General features: G+C 41.5%; 1 protein-coding gene across 1 annotated transcript in view; it reads left to right on the top strand.

Moving 5' to 3' along the window:
• Positions 1-16,325, top strand: part of LRRIQ1 (leucine rich repeats and IQ motif containing 1) — a 111,717-nt gene that overhangs the window by 33,724 nt on the left and 61,668 nt on the right. The window contains exons 18-19 of the mRNA XM_078596747.1: positions 13,957-14,082; positions 15,504-15,578. Of these exons, the coding sequence (XP_078452873.1) occupies positions 13,957-14,082; positions 15,504-15,578 (201 nt within the window). The remainder of the gene's footprint in view (positions 1-13,956; positions 14,083-15,503; positions 15,579-16,325) is intronic.

The following is a 16,325-nucleotide window of genomic DNA, read 5'->3' on the forward strand; positions in this document are numbered from 1 at the left end:
TACGTGTTAAAGCGTTAATATGTTTCTTTATTTTGAGCAAACTTTGATAAGAACTTGCCAAAATAAACTATGAGAGGTAATTCCAAAGCTGAGCAGTGCAATGGAAGAAGCAGACAATGCAGGTCCAAGTATTTTGGACCTGCATTGTGGTGGTTAAGCACAGCCGGGCTGAGATGAACAGTCAGTCTGATAGACCTGAGTCCTCAACATGGGTGGAGAAATCAACGTGTGAAGTTCACAGGAACCATGGTAGTCGCGAGAGAAGAGTCGTAAGATGTTGCCGTGTTTTAGACATCAGTGCCGCCCTCTTGTAAGCGATGTTCATGCCCATAATTGTCCTTTTTTTGGGTACTTGGAACGATCATTGACCCGAGTTTAAACACAAATAAGCAAAGAGTTAGCACACTATACATGTTTATATGTTTTCTGTTATAAGGCAATGCAAATGATTAGTGTGGTGATTTTATCTGTGTTTGTACACCACTGCTAATGCAATGCCTTGCGTTTTTTTGTTTAATATGTAAGTGTAACATGTTTGTTGTTGAGGATTATTGTGTTAAAACGTTCCTTAAATAATAATTCGCCAAATATCTCAGTGTAACATCATCCGTAAAAAAATAGTCTAGAGACTCGACGATGGTTTCTTGAATCAACAAATGACGACATAAATGACATAACCCATCCAGTTAGAGCGCCGGGCTCGCAATCGGGTGGGTACGAGTTAGAGAGTACGATTCAGTCGGTCATTCCTCCGGGTTTGATCAAATCAGTACCATTTAATGGGAAGCCAACAGAGGTTGTTGGCAGACAGTAATTTGATGTTGGCCCCCGCCATAGGCATGTGGCATTAGCGCTTCTGGCTCGAGGCAGCCAACAGAGATGCTTGTTTGAGGAGGGAAACACTTTGCCTTTGTATCACCGTGTTATTTTCAAACATCCATTGCAGAAATAACTAAGGGCACACAATCTCATATATACAGACATAACATCAATAGTAAAAAAATGTCAACAACTGTGTAAAAAGTAAAAGCCTGGTAGGTTCGGAGTGCATTGCGCAAACCGCCGCGTTTCAACTCCATTTTACATACAAACAAATACACATTTAATTAAAATGTAGGCATATATTCACACAAAATAAATTGTGTATAATTTTATTAATTGAAATGTGTACATGCAGGTTTTTCTATATATATAAGTCTGCTGTCCTGCATATTTTGCCAAGGCAAAATATTGATCTTGAAGGCAAGTTAGCCAAATGGTTATTTTTTTTCCTTTCAGAAAACAAACTCAGATTTTTTTTTTGGTGAGATATATATACATATGTTTTCTAAAGAAGACCACCTGGCTAAAACGTCAAGATCTCCTTTTCTTCCCAGTGAGCAAAACTTATTCCTGTTTTTGGTTAAACCTGATCAACTACATATATCGATATTTAAGCATATAAACCACATGCGCGCACACACAAATAAAAATATCTCCCGTATAGCCTTAAAAGACTGTGGGGGCAAGTGGTGTTAGCGAGCACCTCTGAAGGCGGGCACGGCACACGAGGGGTTGCGTGGCCAGCCTCACGTCTGGCTGCCTTTGTCTCCCCCGGTGGCAATATTTACACACAACACCAGGTATTCATTTGGGGCTGAGTCGACTTAGGGGAGGCCCAGGACCGGTTCAAATTATCTTCACTGATGTCGGCCGTGAGTGGGAATTGAACTCGAGTGGCTGGGCTTGTAGCACAGTGTACTAACTGCTGTGCCACCGCTCCCTACACATATATACAAAGACAAAGATCCCCCATGTAGTTGAAAACAGACTGTTTGGGCAAGTGCTGTTAGTGAGCACCTATGAAGGCCGACACAGCACACAAGCGGGTGGGTGACCAACACCACGCCTGGCCGCCTTTGTCTCCCTCGGAGCAATATTTACACACCGCACCAGGTACTAATCTTAGGCTGTGTCGACCTAGGGGAGGCCCAGGACCGGTTCTGATAATCGTCACTTGTGTTGGCCATGAGTGGGAATCGAACTCGGGTCGCCGGGTTCGTAGTGCAGCGCGCTAACCACGACAATCCACACACATATGCACACGCACAGTACTCCTGTATGTATGTATGTTGAAATTCTTTTGCACCATATGTAACCAACTGTGCAAATCGGAGGTGCGGGAATATATATGTAGCAGACAACATGTCACCCTTCTCAAAACGAATACAGAATGGCACTCAACTCCGTAAGTGGCAGTGGTGGAATTTCTACATTCCCATGGCAGAGACCATTTTTCTGCATTGGCTGATGAATGTTTACTTCCCACAAAGTAGTGCTCATTTCATCAACCCGGGGGGGACAATGAGCTGTGTTATTCACCGATCGTGATCCGAATGTGCAACCTTTCTGAATCCAAGTCAATTGTTAACCAACTTGGCCGTGTATGTCCAGGTGTATCCTATGTAGTACATGAACACATAGCGTATATATAATTCAGTGATATCTTCTTGTAGCGCATGGCGAGTCTATGTAAATGATACGTCCAGGTTTAAGTTTGTGAACCACGTGATAGCTTTGGGAGAAGCGCGACTAATATTGTCCAGCGGAGAGCAAGCGTAGAATGCAGTCGTCGTTTGCTATACGGTCCATTTTCTGGCTTGGGTCGCCGGAGTCGTACTGTGGGTCATCTTTAACTTCCTACTCGTGGAAGGGGTTTGCACAGTAACCGGTCGCTGATCTAAAGCAGTTGATGGAGCCACCACAGTTTTCTTGGCAGATCGAAGCCAAGCGTAGCAAGTGGTGGGGCCCTCGTTGAAGAAGCTTTTATTAGGAACCTTGGCAAAACTCCACAGCATTTGCCAGCGGTCTTCAGTTAACCCCGCTACATTTGGTTGTCTCGTGTGGCGATCCCAGGTTGGTTTCCGGGATCTCAGGCGAGTTCGTGGAGGGTCAAGCAGGTCTTGGTGTAGCGATAATAACACTGCATTTCAAGCTGCACAAAGAGATGACATCACGGGGCACATTATGTGTGACATCACGAGGTGACGTTACGCGTAACGATGGCATCCGGAGGGGAGGTGGAGCAGATGCGTGAACCTAAATCGTCATGGCGGACACTGAGGCGAATCTTTTCAGTGGTGGTTTTTGGTGTCAAAGTTTTGGGAAAGTCTTTAGTCAATTTGGCAAGATTTCCATGCAGTAGGCCCCAATGAGCAAAACAATGTTCTACTGAAGTTTAGTTCTGATTGGACCACCTTCACGAGAATTATCATGCCCCAACATTACAGACAGAGATGACAGTGCTAACACAAACACTTTCGACCTTAGTTGCAAAGTGTTCAATGTAAAATGCCAATTCCAAAACGGAGATTAATTAATTGCAGATAGAATGTTACGAAATATTTATGTTGCTGAAGGAAAGAAATATTGAACAATTAATTGTAGTCCTGACAGAGAAAATGTAAATTCAAACATTTTTTTCCCACATTCATTTTAAGTCTCTGGTATTTTCACTGCATGAGAAATTGGCTCATTCACTAAGGTTACTTCTTTTTTTTAAGCAAAAAATACCAGGGGTATACATTTACTCTGGGAAAGATAAAATATGTGGAGTAAGTCAGGGTATTCCACCATTGAGACTTCATTAGGACCTTTGAAATGGCTATCGGTCAAAACATTATATGTTTGAATTTTTGTTAGCTTAATACCATTGGAATATTGTATGTCACTTTCGGTTTAATAATAAGCATTTTTATTATCGTTACACATTTTGCAATTACAGACATTTCTCATGTGTATGTGCGTATATGTGCAGCACAGTTTAGACGGGATATATAAAATATTTACACTGCTTAATATGCATTTAAAATATATAAATGTATACTTAATTTTCGAATCAATATTTAGGTAAATTAATGTTTCATAATCGTAAGGCTCTGAGTTCAAATTCCAGTTAGGTGTCGAATCAGACCATCATGCTCTTGGGTTCGATAAAATGAGTACCACCTTTTGAGAAGTCAGAATTTGTTGTCTAATGGATAGACTGGCAATTACCGTAATGTGGAATTTCCACTGCTAACTCAGGGTTGCCGCGTGGAATGAGCATTGCCCCATAATTGTTTTATTCGTGAAACACTTCAGCCGGCCAGGAGGCTCTGCACAGAGCGAACAGCTCGCAATCGGAAGGTTGCGAGTTCAACTCCTGGTGGGGGGTTGACTCAGCCCATCATCCCTCTGGTGTGTCGATGCAATAAGCAATTACCTATTCGTGAGGATGTCAACGGCGGCCGTTATTTGGTTGGGCTCTTCCCCACCATGGGAATGTGGAATTGCCACCACTGCTCAATGTTCATTTGAGCAGGAAATTACTTTGAGTGAAAAGATTTGGCCTTGAACAGAGCTAGATTTGAAGCTTTCGTGACTGCAAGGATTCATATTCTTAGGTTTTTTCGGGAAAGTCACGTAGGTAAAAAATTAAAATTAATGAAAGTGACGGTTCCACCTGAAGACTGAAGCTTGTGTTGCCTCCGAAACGTCGTGATTTTAATTTTACTTTTATTAATTTTATTTTTTTACCTACGTGACTTTACCGAAAAAGCTAAGAATTTGAACAGAGCGTTTACCCCAACAGCCTATCCTGGCGAAAAGACGGGTCGGCTCATTTGTGGGTTTGTTATGTGCGTATATGTACCCTGTGTGATGGCAGCTAGATGAACATGTGTATGAACTTTGATTTAAAGCTTTCGTGACTGTAGGGATTCATATTCTTGGTTCTTTCGGTAAAGTCACGTAGAAGGGAAATAATAAAATAATATAAATATAAACGGGGCATTTTATATTCATATTATTTTATTATTTCCCTTCTACATGACTTTACCGAAAGAACCAAGAATATGTGTATGAACCTCAGCAGAATTGCAGCGAAAAATGCAATCTCTGCTGACATTTAAATTGCCTCGCAACGACTCACACTGTATTGTGTATTTACAATGGGCTACATCCAGCTGTTAGTCTTCTGTGATTGCGTTGATTGAATGATGTCGCCATGAGGAGGCTTTTGTGCAGACAAGTGTGGGACGAGAAGCACACAGTGTCACAATCGTGGCTTCTGATAATCGTGTGTATATAATTTAACGGACCACTGTGTGACTCCCAATGAAAAACATGCATTTGCACATGGCGCTAGTGTGCGAATCATATATTGTCTGTTATTTTGGGTCTCCTTCTGCATACAATAAGCCTGTTGCAAGAAGGTTTTTTTGAGAACTCGTTGACTGTTTACGAATTACGCAAGAGCGTTTAATACAATGTTTGCAATACATCTGTAAAGTTTATCACAACAGTTTATCTATGGTTGGGCCTTTTACGCGTCCTTAGATTTTTGCCAAAGTTGAGCGCAATCTGGAATAGTTTAAATGAGATCAAGGAACCGGAAAGATGGCTAACTTCATCCAAAAACAAAACTTGACTGTAAATGCGGTGAAAAAAATATCTAGTTTTTTTGTCAGTGGTCATGACGTGTTTGTATTGTTCCCTACTGCTAACTTTCAATCATGCTCGTTGATGGTTGTGCCACGTGCATGTTGCCTGTTATGGAAAACATTCATACAAGGAGATGTATGTGATACGTGTTTGGATGAACAATTTTAATTATCTTTTTAGTTACAATATGTTGGCTTGCTTTATGGCATGAATCAAAGCCAAAGTGTCAACACAATGCTCAACGGAGCATTGTGTTGACATTGGGCCAGTGGTGTAAATTCTACAGTTCTATGACGGTTTGCCAGATTCTCAAGAGGATGATCGCTGTTAAGTTGCCATAAAGTGGTATTCATGCTATCAATCCTAGACGGGAAATGGACTGAGTTAATCCCTGACCAGGATTTTAACTCACAGTCGTCTGATTGTGAGGTTAGCACTCTCTTGGCTGGGAAAATGAAATAGTTCACAGTCATCTTCTTGGTTCTTTCGGTAAAGTCACGTAACTTTACCGAAAGAACCAAGAAGATGAATCCCTGCAGTCACGAAAGCTTTAAATCGAAAAGTTCACAGTCAGTCGATTTAACATCTTAACTTGTTAATGAAGTTGTTATTTTTCTTACTGCTGCCATGAACATTTGCAAAATAGTACATGCATATTTTTGTACAAAAAATTCTATTGAATCATTTACATCAGTCATGTTTTCTTCATGATATTTCTTGCCTTGTGCTGAACAAGTAACGATCCATTGGTGGAAATTCCACATTCATATAGCCGGTCACTGATCTCTCCCGAGGGCAACACAATTGACCTCCCACGAAGCAGTACAGCCTCACCAGGTGGTGTTCATTCTATCCAACCCTGAGGGTGATGGACTGTGTTGACACTGACTGGGGATTTGAACTCTGATCTGCTAAGGTTGTCAGTTGCCATGTCGACATTACAACGGTGCACGGCTTTAGCCATGAAGGAGGCCATCGACATGGTATTGCCATGCTACTGCAGTGCCTTGATTGTGCCCATTGTTGTAAAACCAACCTCTGCCATCCCACAAACATGGGTGCCCTCATCGAAAAATAATGTTGCATAGCCATAACGCATAAAGGCTTCGTAAAATAAGTTAATATCACCTTCAACCAATGCGGTTTGATACTAACTGCAAAAATACGTTAAAGGTCAGACCAAATTTTAAAATATAGTAATCTACACTGGAAAAAAAATCTAATCAAATAATCTTTCTGCTTAAATAATCACAGGATGGTGCTCATCTCTTTTGTTGGCCCCGAGCCGAGTGATGGGATTTCCACATCCCTCTGGTGGTATCCAGTCTATCCGCAGTGCAACCACCTTTGATTTCTCTCTACAATGTAGCACTCGCATGATTGACTCGAGCAAGATGATTGGCTGAATTGGCTCCCGAGGTGGAATGTTTTGCTCGTCACTTTCCAACTGTAAGAGTGCTCTGGAAAGAGCATCACCGGCGTGGGTTAATGACCTCGAGTGGCCAGATTTCAGTCATGCCGAAGCACATCGTTGTGGCCATTATCCCGTTGTTAGTAATGGAGACTTCGGCTCTATCGTTTTTTGCCAAAAAAATCACTTGAAAGGGCGCATTCACTAACATGTGAATCGGACCCTCAGTTTAGAATATTGACTATGCACAGGCTCTTGGGAATCATCTGCAATGCCCATGCAGCTCTCACCAGAGTTTATAGACAAACACAGCTGCCTACTTCATTATCCTGCAGTTTGTGTAAAATCGTAATAAAGCTGATGAAGATTAATGTAAATAATTTGTCAGTCATTTGAACCAACATTAGTTTTCATGATTTACAGTAGCTTATTAAGCTGCTTGCATGTAACAACAAGTTGGTGCGTGTGTAATGTATTAAGTACATCACACGGTTCATGTGGTTAAGTGTTATTGTAGAAGAAAGTGTTTTAGGAACAGCACCCACACGTCCACAAATGTAGATATATGATGTGGGGTAGAGTGCCGCGACTCTGAACAGACATTCAAAAATATGGTGTACTTTCCGTCCAGAAAATAGGCATGCATTGTCGCTAATTAAAGAAAAATAAAGAGATCTCTTTCGTGAAAAACAGTAGATTGCAAAATATGTTGTTTTGCTTTCTATTTAAAGTGCACTTAATCCTGAGCTCTGAAAGGCTAATGCACACCTGTTGAAGTGGTACAAATGACCTCGGTAAAATATTTATCTTTATCAAAATATGTACGTGACATGATGAAGTATCTCTCGAGAGCTGTAGGTAATTGATTAGGCCGTCATATACGTATCGCGAGGATGTTATTAAACACCGTAATACTACACCTTTGTGTGTGCGTGTGGCTACGCACCCGTTTTGTAAGTGCAACTTGGCGCATATGTTTTACTTTATTCCCATGTATGGAATCCTCACAATAATGTTTCTGACTGCCATGTCTGTTCACTATTTGCTTCATTCTTTAGCTGCAACAGAATAAAATGTCATGCTATTTCATTATAAGAAAATTTTTTTATCTTAAAATAACCATTAAATATATGATTGTAAAATATGCAAGAATAATATGTAATAATGGCATGTACTTGGCTTCGGGGAGAAGTTGTGGGGAGAGTGTTAGACGTGCTAAATCCCTGCAATAGTGTTCAGTTCTGGGAGACTAGGATATCAGGTTTTAGGCCATTTCATCGATCGGATATATGTACCGTGTTTACATTTTTCATGATATCACAAATATACGAACCAATGTGTCAACCAACCAAGATTGTACAATGTATAGTTGTATAATGTGTGCGTCAAAAGTATAAATTCCAACTGTATCCTTGCTCAAATAAGCATAAGAATGATTTGAGCAATCCCTTGGTGGCCATGATTTATCATTGGAAATTCCATGGCAGGGACAATTATATTCAAAGCAAGACTGCTGTTGACCTGCCGCAAAATCAAAATGTCAAGTTACCAAGTACATGTGAAAGTTACTCATCTCCTTTGGCAGCCATGAGCCAATGATGCAAATGTCATATTCCTCTCATGGGGGCCAGTCGACAAGAGCCTTACTATAATAAAATACCTCATATCTATGTGAGTGTCGACTCTGCCTCAAATGAGTACCTGGTGTGGTGTGTAAACATCGCCAGTGGGGAGACAAAGGCAGTCGGGCGTGGTGCTGGCCACCCACCTCCTCGTGCCCCGTTCCCGCCATCATTGGTGCTCGCTAACAGCACTTGCCCCAACAGTCTGTTAAAGGCTATACGGGGGATCTTTGTCTTGTGCAAATGTTATGCCCTCGGCCTGTTTTTACAGGTTATATTATGCACATTGGTGTCAGAGCTCAACAGTGTAGGAAGTTCCAAATACACCCAATTTATATTCTGCATGGTCTTTTTAAACAATTGCAATACCTGTAGACACATTAAACTTAAAACACAAGCCAAAATTCTAAACGAGCAGAGCTTAAATGCTTTTTGTCAGGAAATGGCAGCTTTAGGTAGTTATTTTTCCACATTTTAAAATAGAAAAAATATTTTGTTTTCGTTTGTTACATTTTTACGAACGTAATAAAAACAGTCATTAGCTCCTGTATTCTGGGTTAAGTAAAACTAAATTGCATGGTTAACAAATAACAAAGGAACTAATCTCTTATTTTCTTACCATGGCGTGAATAATCAATAATGCAAAGGCTGTATTAAGCTTGAAAGTGTTGCCACCATTATAGTGTTTGCATTAGTGTACATTTTGCTAATAGTTTGCCATAAATCTGTTGATGTATTCAAGGCCTTGTAGGCACGAGCGAGCGAGAGAGAGGTAAAACCCTGGAATGTCCTGAATCTGTAAAACGTCATTAGTTTCCCCAGGCTGGGAAACCCAGTGGAGAAGAGGTAATGACGGGAGGTTAGGTAACAACAATGTTACAGGTTGGGTTCAGCGTATTTGAGCTATACAAGGGTACCGTTATTCATTCAGAGGCGAGGCAAATCATTTTCGATATTCAAATTTCACAAAGTGTCTTGACCGCGCTCATCTCCATCGGAGGCCCGTGAGCATGGGTGAAAATTCCACATTCTCATGGCGGGAAATGGTCACTCCATAGGAGGACTGTGGTCGACTTCACAACAGGCTGATACCTCTGGGGACAATAATATTTTTTATTGTGACTATTAATAAGCACTCATGTAGAAATTGTGTAATGAACAACAATCGTTGCCTTCATGTTCAGAAATATCTTCTCCGTCAGTTCGAACAAGTTATGGACCGATGTTTTGCACTCAGGAACAGTAAACCAAAGTTATAGAGTTATGGGCACATGAAGTTGCTCGGTGGTTTGAAGCTTGGTTTTAGGATATCAGGTTTCAGGCTTTGATGAGAGCACACTGTGGAGACTTTAAAGTTAAGCAGAGCTGCAATAACTGAAAAAAATACTTACGAAAATGCTTTGCTGTGAGCGCATGTTTTATGTTTGATTTTAAAGCATTTTATAGGATTATAAATAGGACAATAAGGAAGAGCAATACAAAAGGAGTCAAAGTGCCACCCTACTCATCTTTGTTTATTCCACTTAGAAAGTGGTGAAAATTCCCCATTAGTTTATCTGGGGCCAAGACCATATTTCACACAGCCGTATCAAATACACACTGTCTGCTACACATATACACACATTGATGCGCAAGGCACAAATAGCACGTTTTAATGCTGGCATAGCCATGGTTAACCAGATAGTTTTAAATAAACTCTCAGAGCCAAGACAATCCGAATTGCATTCAAAACCACGTACATTTGATGGTTCCTTTGTGGAGTCATTACTAATGACTGGGGCTTAGAGCAGAAAATGTGAAAACCTGTTTAATTTCGGGTGGCCACGTGGGGCTCAAACCCAAGATCTCACCGGTGCTGGTTCAATATTCTGGCAATGGGCATAGCTTTTGTCCCTTGAGCTGTAAGGCCACCTCTCCTGCCAGAGTTTTAATTCCTGGATAAATGATAATGAATACATTAAATAAATCAAGGAACGATTCACATTGTTTTATTTAAGAAAATAAATTGTTTGTTTTTGTTTGCTTTTGGAAAATAATCACCAGTATTAAATTGTGTGCGTGTGTATGTTCTTTTTTTATAATCAATTCCCCCATGGTTAACCACAACTTGCACGAAAAATGAAAAGTATCTGCTAAATGTAAAACCTGTGCTCCTGACACCGCACAGAGGGTTACTGGAACAAGCGAGTATTTGCATTTACACGGCAGTAATTAGGGTATCGCTTTCCCCTGGGCCGCTGCTTGAAGGCAGGCTCACTGTGGGCTCCTGTGAAAGCTGGGTCGGGCTGTGTTAACCCTGCCTGCTTAACTCGAGATGGTGATAAGGGTCGAATCTGCTTTGCAAGGACGAGGGCAGTGCACCAATTTCTGTGGCATTTCCCATTAAGGAACCACGGAGCATTTAAATGTGGCTGCCTGCAACGTGCCATTTGCAGAACTTAATAATAATTCACTTACATGTATTTATCCAAGAAAGCCACGAAGAGTCATGAGACAATCTTTCAGGAATGTCCTGTAATTGTTTTTCTATTTTAAGATGTTTCAAGCAAAGTAACGAGTGTTTATACAAGTAGCAGAAAATCGGAGCACCTGGAAAAAAAACCAGGAACACGAGGGGGTAACACTGTATCCCTGTATAGATGGAAGCAGATGGTGATTAGTCCACATGCTGTACTGCCTTCTCCTGGTGAGCCACGGTACGGCACCTCGATGTCTATACAGACGGAGTTTTGCAACATTTGTGCCATCTACTAAACGTCACCTCTGTCGTGCTGGGTTACAGGTGTACATGGCCATCAACACCTGGCACACGATTACTTCAACATGAAATGTATGCTAGTGTGGATAAAGGGGTGATGGTGCAGTGGTGTGTGCACTGCGTTACCACCTTGGTAACAATGTTTTTTTAATTCCTCACCATGCACATCTTTGGTAAGTGGTATCTGAACCTGTCCTGGCTCACACGTATCTTGACTTAAGTGAGTAGCTGGTGACATAATGATTGCCAGGCATGGGTTCAGCCACACCACTCTGTGTGCCATGCATTGGTCGTTTAGATTATTTAGATTATTTGCCTGCTATAAATGTTCACGTGATAAGCTACTTTGTTGAGTTATCATTTGTGACCAAGGTCGCTTCTGTAAGATAAGTTAATAGCTCAGTGGGCTTTACCTGGTAAAATTAAATTAGTGTTCATCTTCTTGGTTATTTTGATAAAGTCACGTAGAAGGGAAATAATAAAATAATAAAAATAAAATATAATAAATACAATTCTCACGACGTCTTGGTCACAACGCAAGCAGCCGTCCTCAGGTGAAGAACAGGTCTGTCGGAAAGACAGCGTCTGAATCGAAATAAATTAGTGTTGTTTTCTTTGTATGTTTTTCAGTGATTAGCTTCAATTTCCTATACTTTGCACTCCTGTCGATTTGTTTTTATTGTTGTTGTAACGTTCTGACTCGCCCCTCCTGAACATCTGTGTAAAAGAGCTTTATAGCTCATCAGATTCCTCCAGTATGAATACATATTCTGATTCTGTGCTCTGTAGGTGTTCACGAACCACATTTTCCCCAATGGTTCATGAGAGTATATGGGGGTATATTTGTTTTTGTCGTTATTGGGGCACTGCATTGTGATCAAGCAGCCCCTGGTCAAATTCCTTGGTGTGTATAACACCAGTAGGCAATTGAAACTTGGCTTATCCTCCCTTGGGTCAACTCGGGCTAAAATGGCTGCACCTCGTGTGGAGTGATCACCATCAACAATGGAAAGATGGTCCTACATGCGTCTTGCTGACCACAGCACCTTAGCATGTGTCGAGTCAGGCTTAATAGATGCTCACTAACAGTTCCTTCACCAATAGCTAAACGACTCCAAGGGGAATAATTGAGTGTGGCATATGGTATAGCTTATACAGAAGCAATTTGTGTCTCAGAAATTGGATTTAAGGTGTCTGGTTTTCAATCCTACTTTAAATATTGCATTTAAGCAATGGTTTTGAAATTATGTACGGGTATCTTGATGACATGCATGTCTTAATGAGGGTAAGTAATTTGCACAGATTAGCACGTGTTAGTAATTGTATCATATAAAATGAATTAATTAGGTGCGTTAACAATATAAATCAAAATAATATAATAAAGGCATATCGCTGTAAAGCATATGCATTAGCAATACTCTTCAAATACTTATTAGAGTATTCATGTCTAGTGAAATATTTTAATATCAAAACCTACACTGGTACAGCCTCTTTCACTTAATCATTCACTTGGTCACAGACATGGCTGTATCTATGCGTACACACCCACATTGTCTACATATATACACATTCACACATTTGAACAGACATATTCCAGTATGTGTGTGCACACATTAAACTATGCACACTTACTCCCATTTACACTCGAGGCTCATGCACAAAGGCAAATATCCTCTGTATAGCTGTATATAGACCATATGGGGCAAGTTCTCTTTGCAAGTACTGTACCTATTAAGGCTGGCACAGCGCATAAAGTGGTTGTATGCCGAGCACCGTATGTGCTGTGCCTTTGTCTCCTCAGTGTTGTTATTGACACACTACATGAGGTACTCATTTAAGGCTGAGCTGACCTATGGGAGGCCCACCATAGGTTTGCATAACAATTTCCATTCGAGTTGTATATATCGAGGTGCTCAACGTGGTGGCCACAATCGTGACACAGTGCACTAACGACTGCGCCACCACTCCACGTGTGTATATGAACACACGTGAAAAAAACTATCCGTAAAGTCCATGAACATCACAGGATGTAATTACAGTCAACAGAAACAATACTAGGTGTCGTATTTGTTTTTATGTACTGCATTGCTACATGTGGAGTGTATGTGCAATAAAAAAAATCGGTATTAACAGGGTGTGTGAGTTCAATCAGGTAGCACAAAGCAATGGTCAATTCATATGACTCAGCTGGACTTAGCAGAGTCCCCTTTGGTCTTTTCCTACTTGAGTCTATTTTACAAAATGATAGCAAGTCATGATACATTGCCTGTTCATCAGCTCCATGTTCAGACGTAAATAACCAACTACGTTCATATATGCGGCAAGATTTCACCATCCAGACGCATGGTTGTTGTTGAATAGATTATGCTCAAGTGAACGTGGGCCATCATATCTACTTGCAACGCTGAGCCAGTGGTGGACACGATGTTGTGATGGTGACTCTTACGATGTTATGATGGTGTCTCTTCAAAAGAATGAACATGCTTCTCACAAAGTGGCACTTTTTTTTTTTAACAACCTCAGACGGTTAATGACGATGAGCCGGTTTACCTCCCTCGCAAGTGTTCTAAAACCACGACCTGGTTGTGAATCGGGTGGTCCACCTACAAGCAGCACCACCCCGCGTGGGTGTCTTTGATGCGACTGCTTTGTGACGTTTGCTGCATGTGCGATACTAAAAGGGGCGCTCCCTTTGCTCGCAGGCTCAGTGGAGGGGCTTCGCTCTGCGCAGAAAACTGCACCGGGAGCTCCAGGCGGTCAGGGATGCCACGGTCCTCGACAGCGATGAGTTTGCTGAAGTCGATATCGATAACTTCACGCTACAAGAGGTGTGTCTACAACGCAAAGGCTGGGTCTGAGTCAACTTTGTATGTATGTTAGCCAACTGCTAATCGAAGGTACGATAGGACAACAAACTGAACACAAAAAGCAGTTCGAAAGAAATAAGTTCTCAACATAGTATAGTGGTGTAATGCATATGAGTGTAGTGTATAAGTGTATAGGGTAGTGTATAGTAGTCTAGTGTATAGTTGCTTGTGTGTATGTTGAACTTCTTTTGCACTGTACGTAGCCAACCCTGCTCATCGGAGGTGCAGGGAAAGGACGACAAACTAAACACAAAAAGAAGTTCTAAAGAAATGAGTTTTCAATCTCAATGATTTAAAAGTGCAATTCCATTGCTCATGGTAAAGATGCTGCTTCAGTGACTGCTTGCTCACAAGGCTGTTGATGGAAAGGCCTCCAATTAAGGGATCTCGAGAGGGTAGAGAGAGCATCTCCAGGGGTATTTGGCCTACGCTTCCACACTCACCAGACTTCTTGACAGAGGTGGGAGTACCCACACTTTACCCCCACTACACACGATCTGTCAATGGACTAACTGTGGTGGACCCATTTACACCGCTGGGTGGACATTGATGGGGGAATTTGAAAAGAAAGTGTGCTCATCGTTTCAACTGCTGTGCTGGGAGATCAAATTCTATGCACTGATTCAGCACTCGTGAGATCCTTGGTTTGGATCTGGGTGTCTGTGTTCCCAAGTATTGCAGTTGATGGTCTCAGCAAGCGTCTTCACATACTATCAATAAATATGTTCCTTTTTCACTTTATCTAGCATATTTCAGTACTAAGGATAGATTATTTGCTTCGTATGCAATGAGCACTTTGGATAGAGTTTACGTAGAGGTACGCCACCTGGCGTGGACACTCAATCTATTAAAGTAACGGCAGAGGTAGTTCCATAAATGAACTTCCATGGGCCATTCCTTCACGGAATATGACGCACTGTTTGATACTTTAGCTACGAATGGAAATGTATTTACCGAGAGACCCAAAGAGTAGAAATGCATTTATCTCTTGAAATTATGCCAATAGCATAATTGGAATATAATTGGAAGGGGAAAAGGCACAAAAAAGGGACGCTGAAAGAATTTACCTACAAACTCCATGCAACCGGCTGATTGGTCACTAGGTTACTCGGCCAACAAATTATTGGGATCTAACCAGATCTTACTGTTTTCTTAAGGAAAAGAGAGAGGAAAAAGCACTCTTGTTTGCTGAGGAGTATCAAATATCAGAGTTGGAAGGAGACGGGCCAAGGAGGGGAGGGGGTGGTTAATTGGTGGCTCATTTAAGTGAGGAACCCCATTACGTCAATTTCTCAATTAGCGGGCAAAACGGTTTCTTTTGGTCTTCTGAGCACAGGGCTTGCTTCTCATTACTGACTTTGCTGTCTTTTCCCGTTGTGCAGCACGAGTTGGATAAGGCCTGGCTTCCGGCAGAGACTCCCCCAATCACTGCGAGGAGCCAGCTTTTCCTGTCGAAGGTACAATGAAGGCACGCATTTTGCTCTGCACCCCCCCCCCACCAGCCACATTTAATTGGCAGCAGTCTTTTGGTGGCTCGTGCAGGATATTTTTTCACATGTTGAAAGGACGACATTGTGGTAATCTTAGTCATGCCGTGCATAATACAGGTTTGTTCACAGAGCAGTGTTTTGTGACATCGCTGTAGGCATTTGTCAATATCGTGCGTTACTGGAACGTTGCGTATTCTGTACAGTCAAAGCGTCTCCTGGCTCAAACGCATGTTGGGCAAGTGTTCATTCCCATTAACATCCCAGTCGTGGGAATTCCACATTGCTATGGCGGGTTACAGACACTGTAGGAAAACCACTGTTGACATTCCAAGAAAAGGTACAGAGAGATAATCATAATATGGCTGAATTGCAACACCAACAGATTTGTAATCGTGAATATAATTGAGAGCAATGCAGGGGAAATTTGGTGGATGAAAAATATTTGTGAAACTCCCTAGCACACTTGGGCAGCAAGGTGGTGAGGAAATGAGTAGTGCAGTATTTCCTCGTTTCCGCGATATTGTCTATCCGCGAATCGTATCTGGAACTTCACACGACTGCATCGAGAGAGAGAGACTAAGAGATGAGATAAAATGATGGCAGAGAATGCGATGTGAGAAGGTGATGAGATAATTGTTGCATATTTCATAGCTTATTTACGTCTTTATTTTAAACAATATTATCCACGAAATTTGCTATTTTCAAGTGTCTCCG

The sequence above is a fragment of the Lampetra planeri genome, chromosome 8 (genome assembly GCF_965212315.1).
Source record: "Lampetra planeri chromosome 8, kcLamPlan1.2.h2, whole genome shotgun sequence".
Lineage (NCBI taxonomy): Eukaryota > Metazoa > Chordata > Hyperoartia > Petromyzontiformes > Petromyzontidae > Lampetra > Lampetra planeri.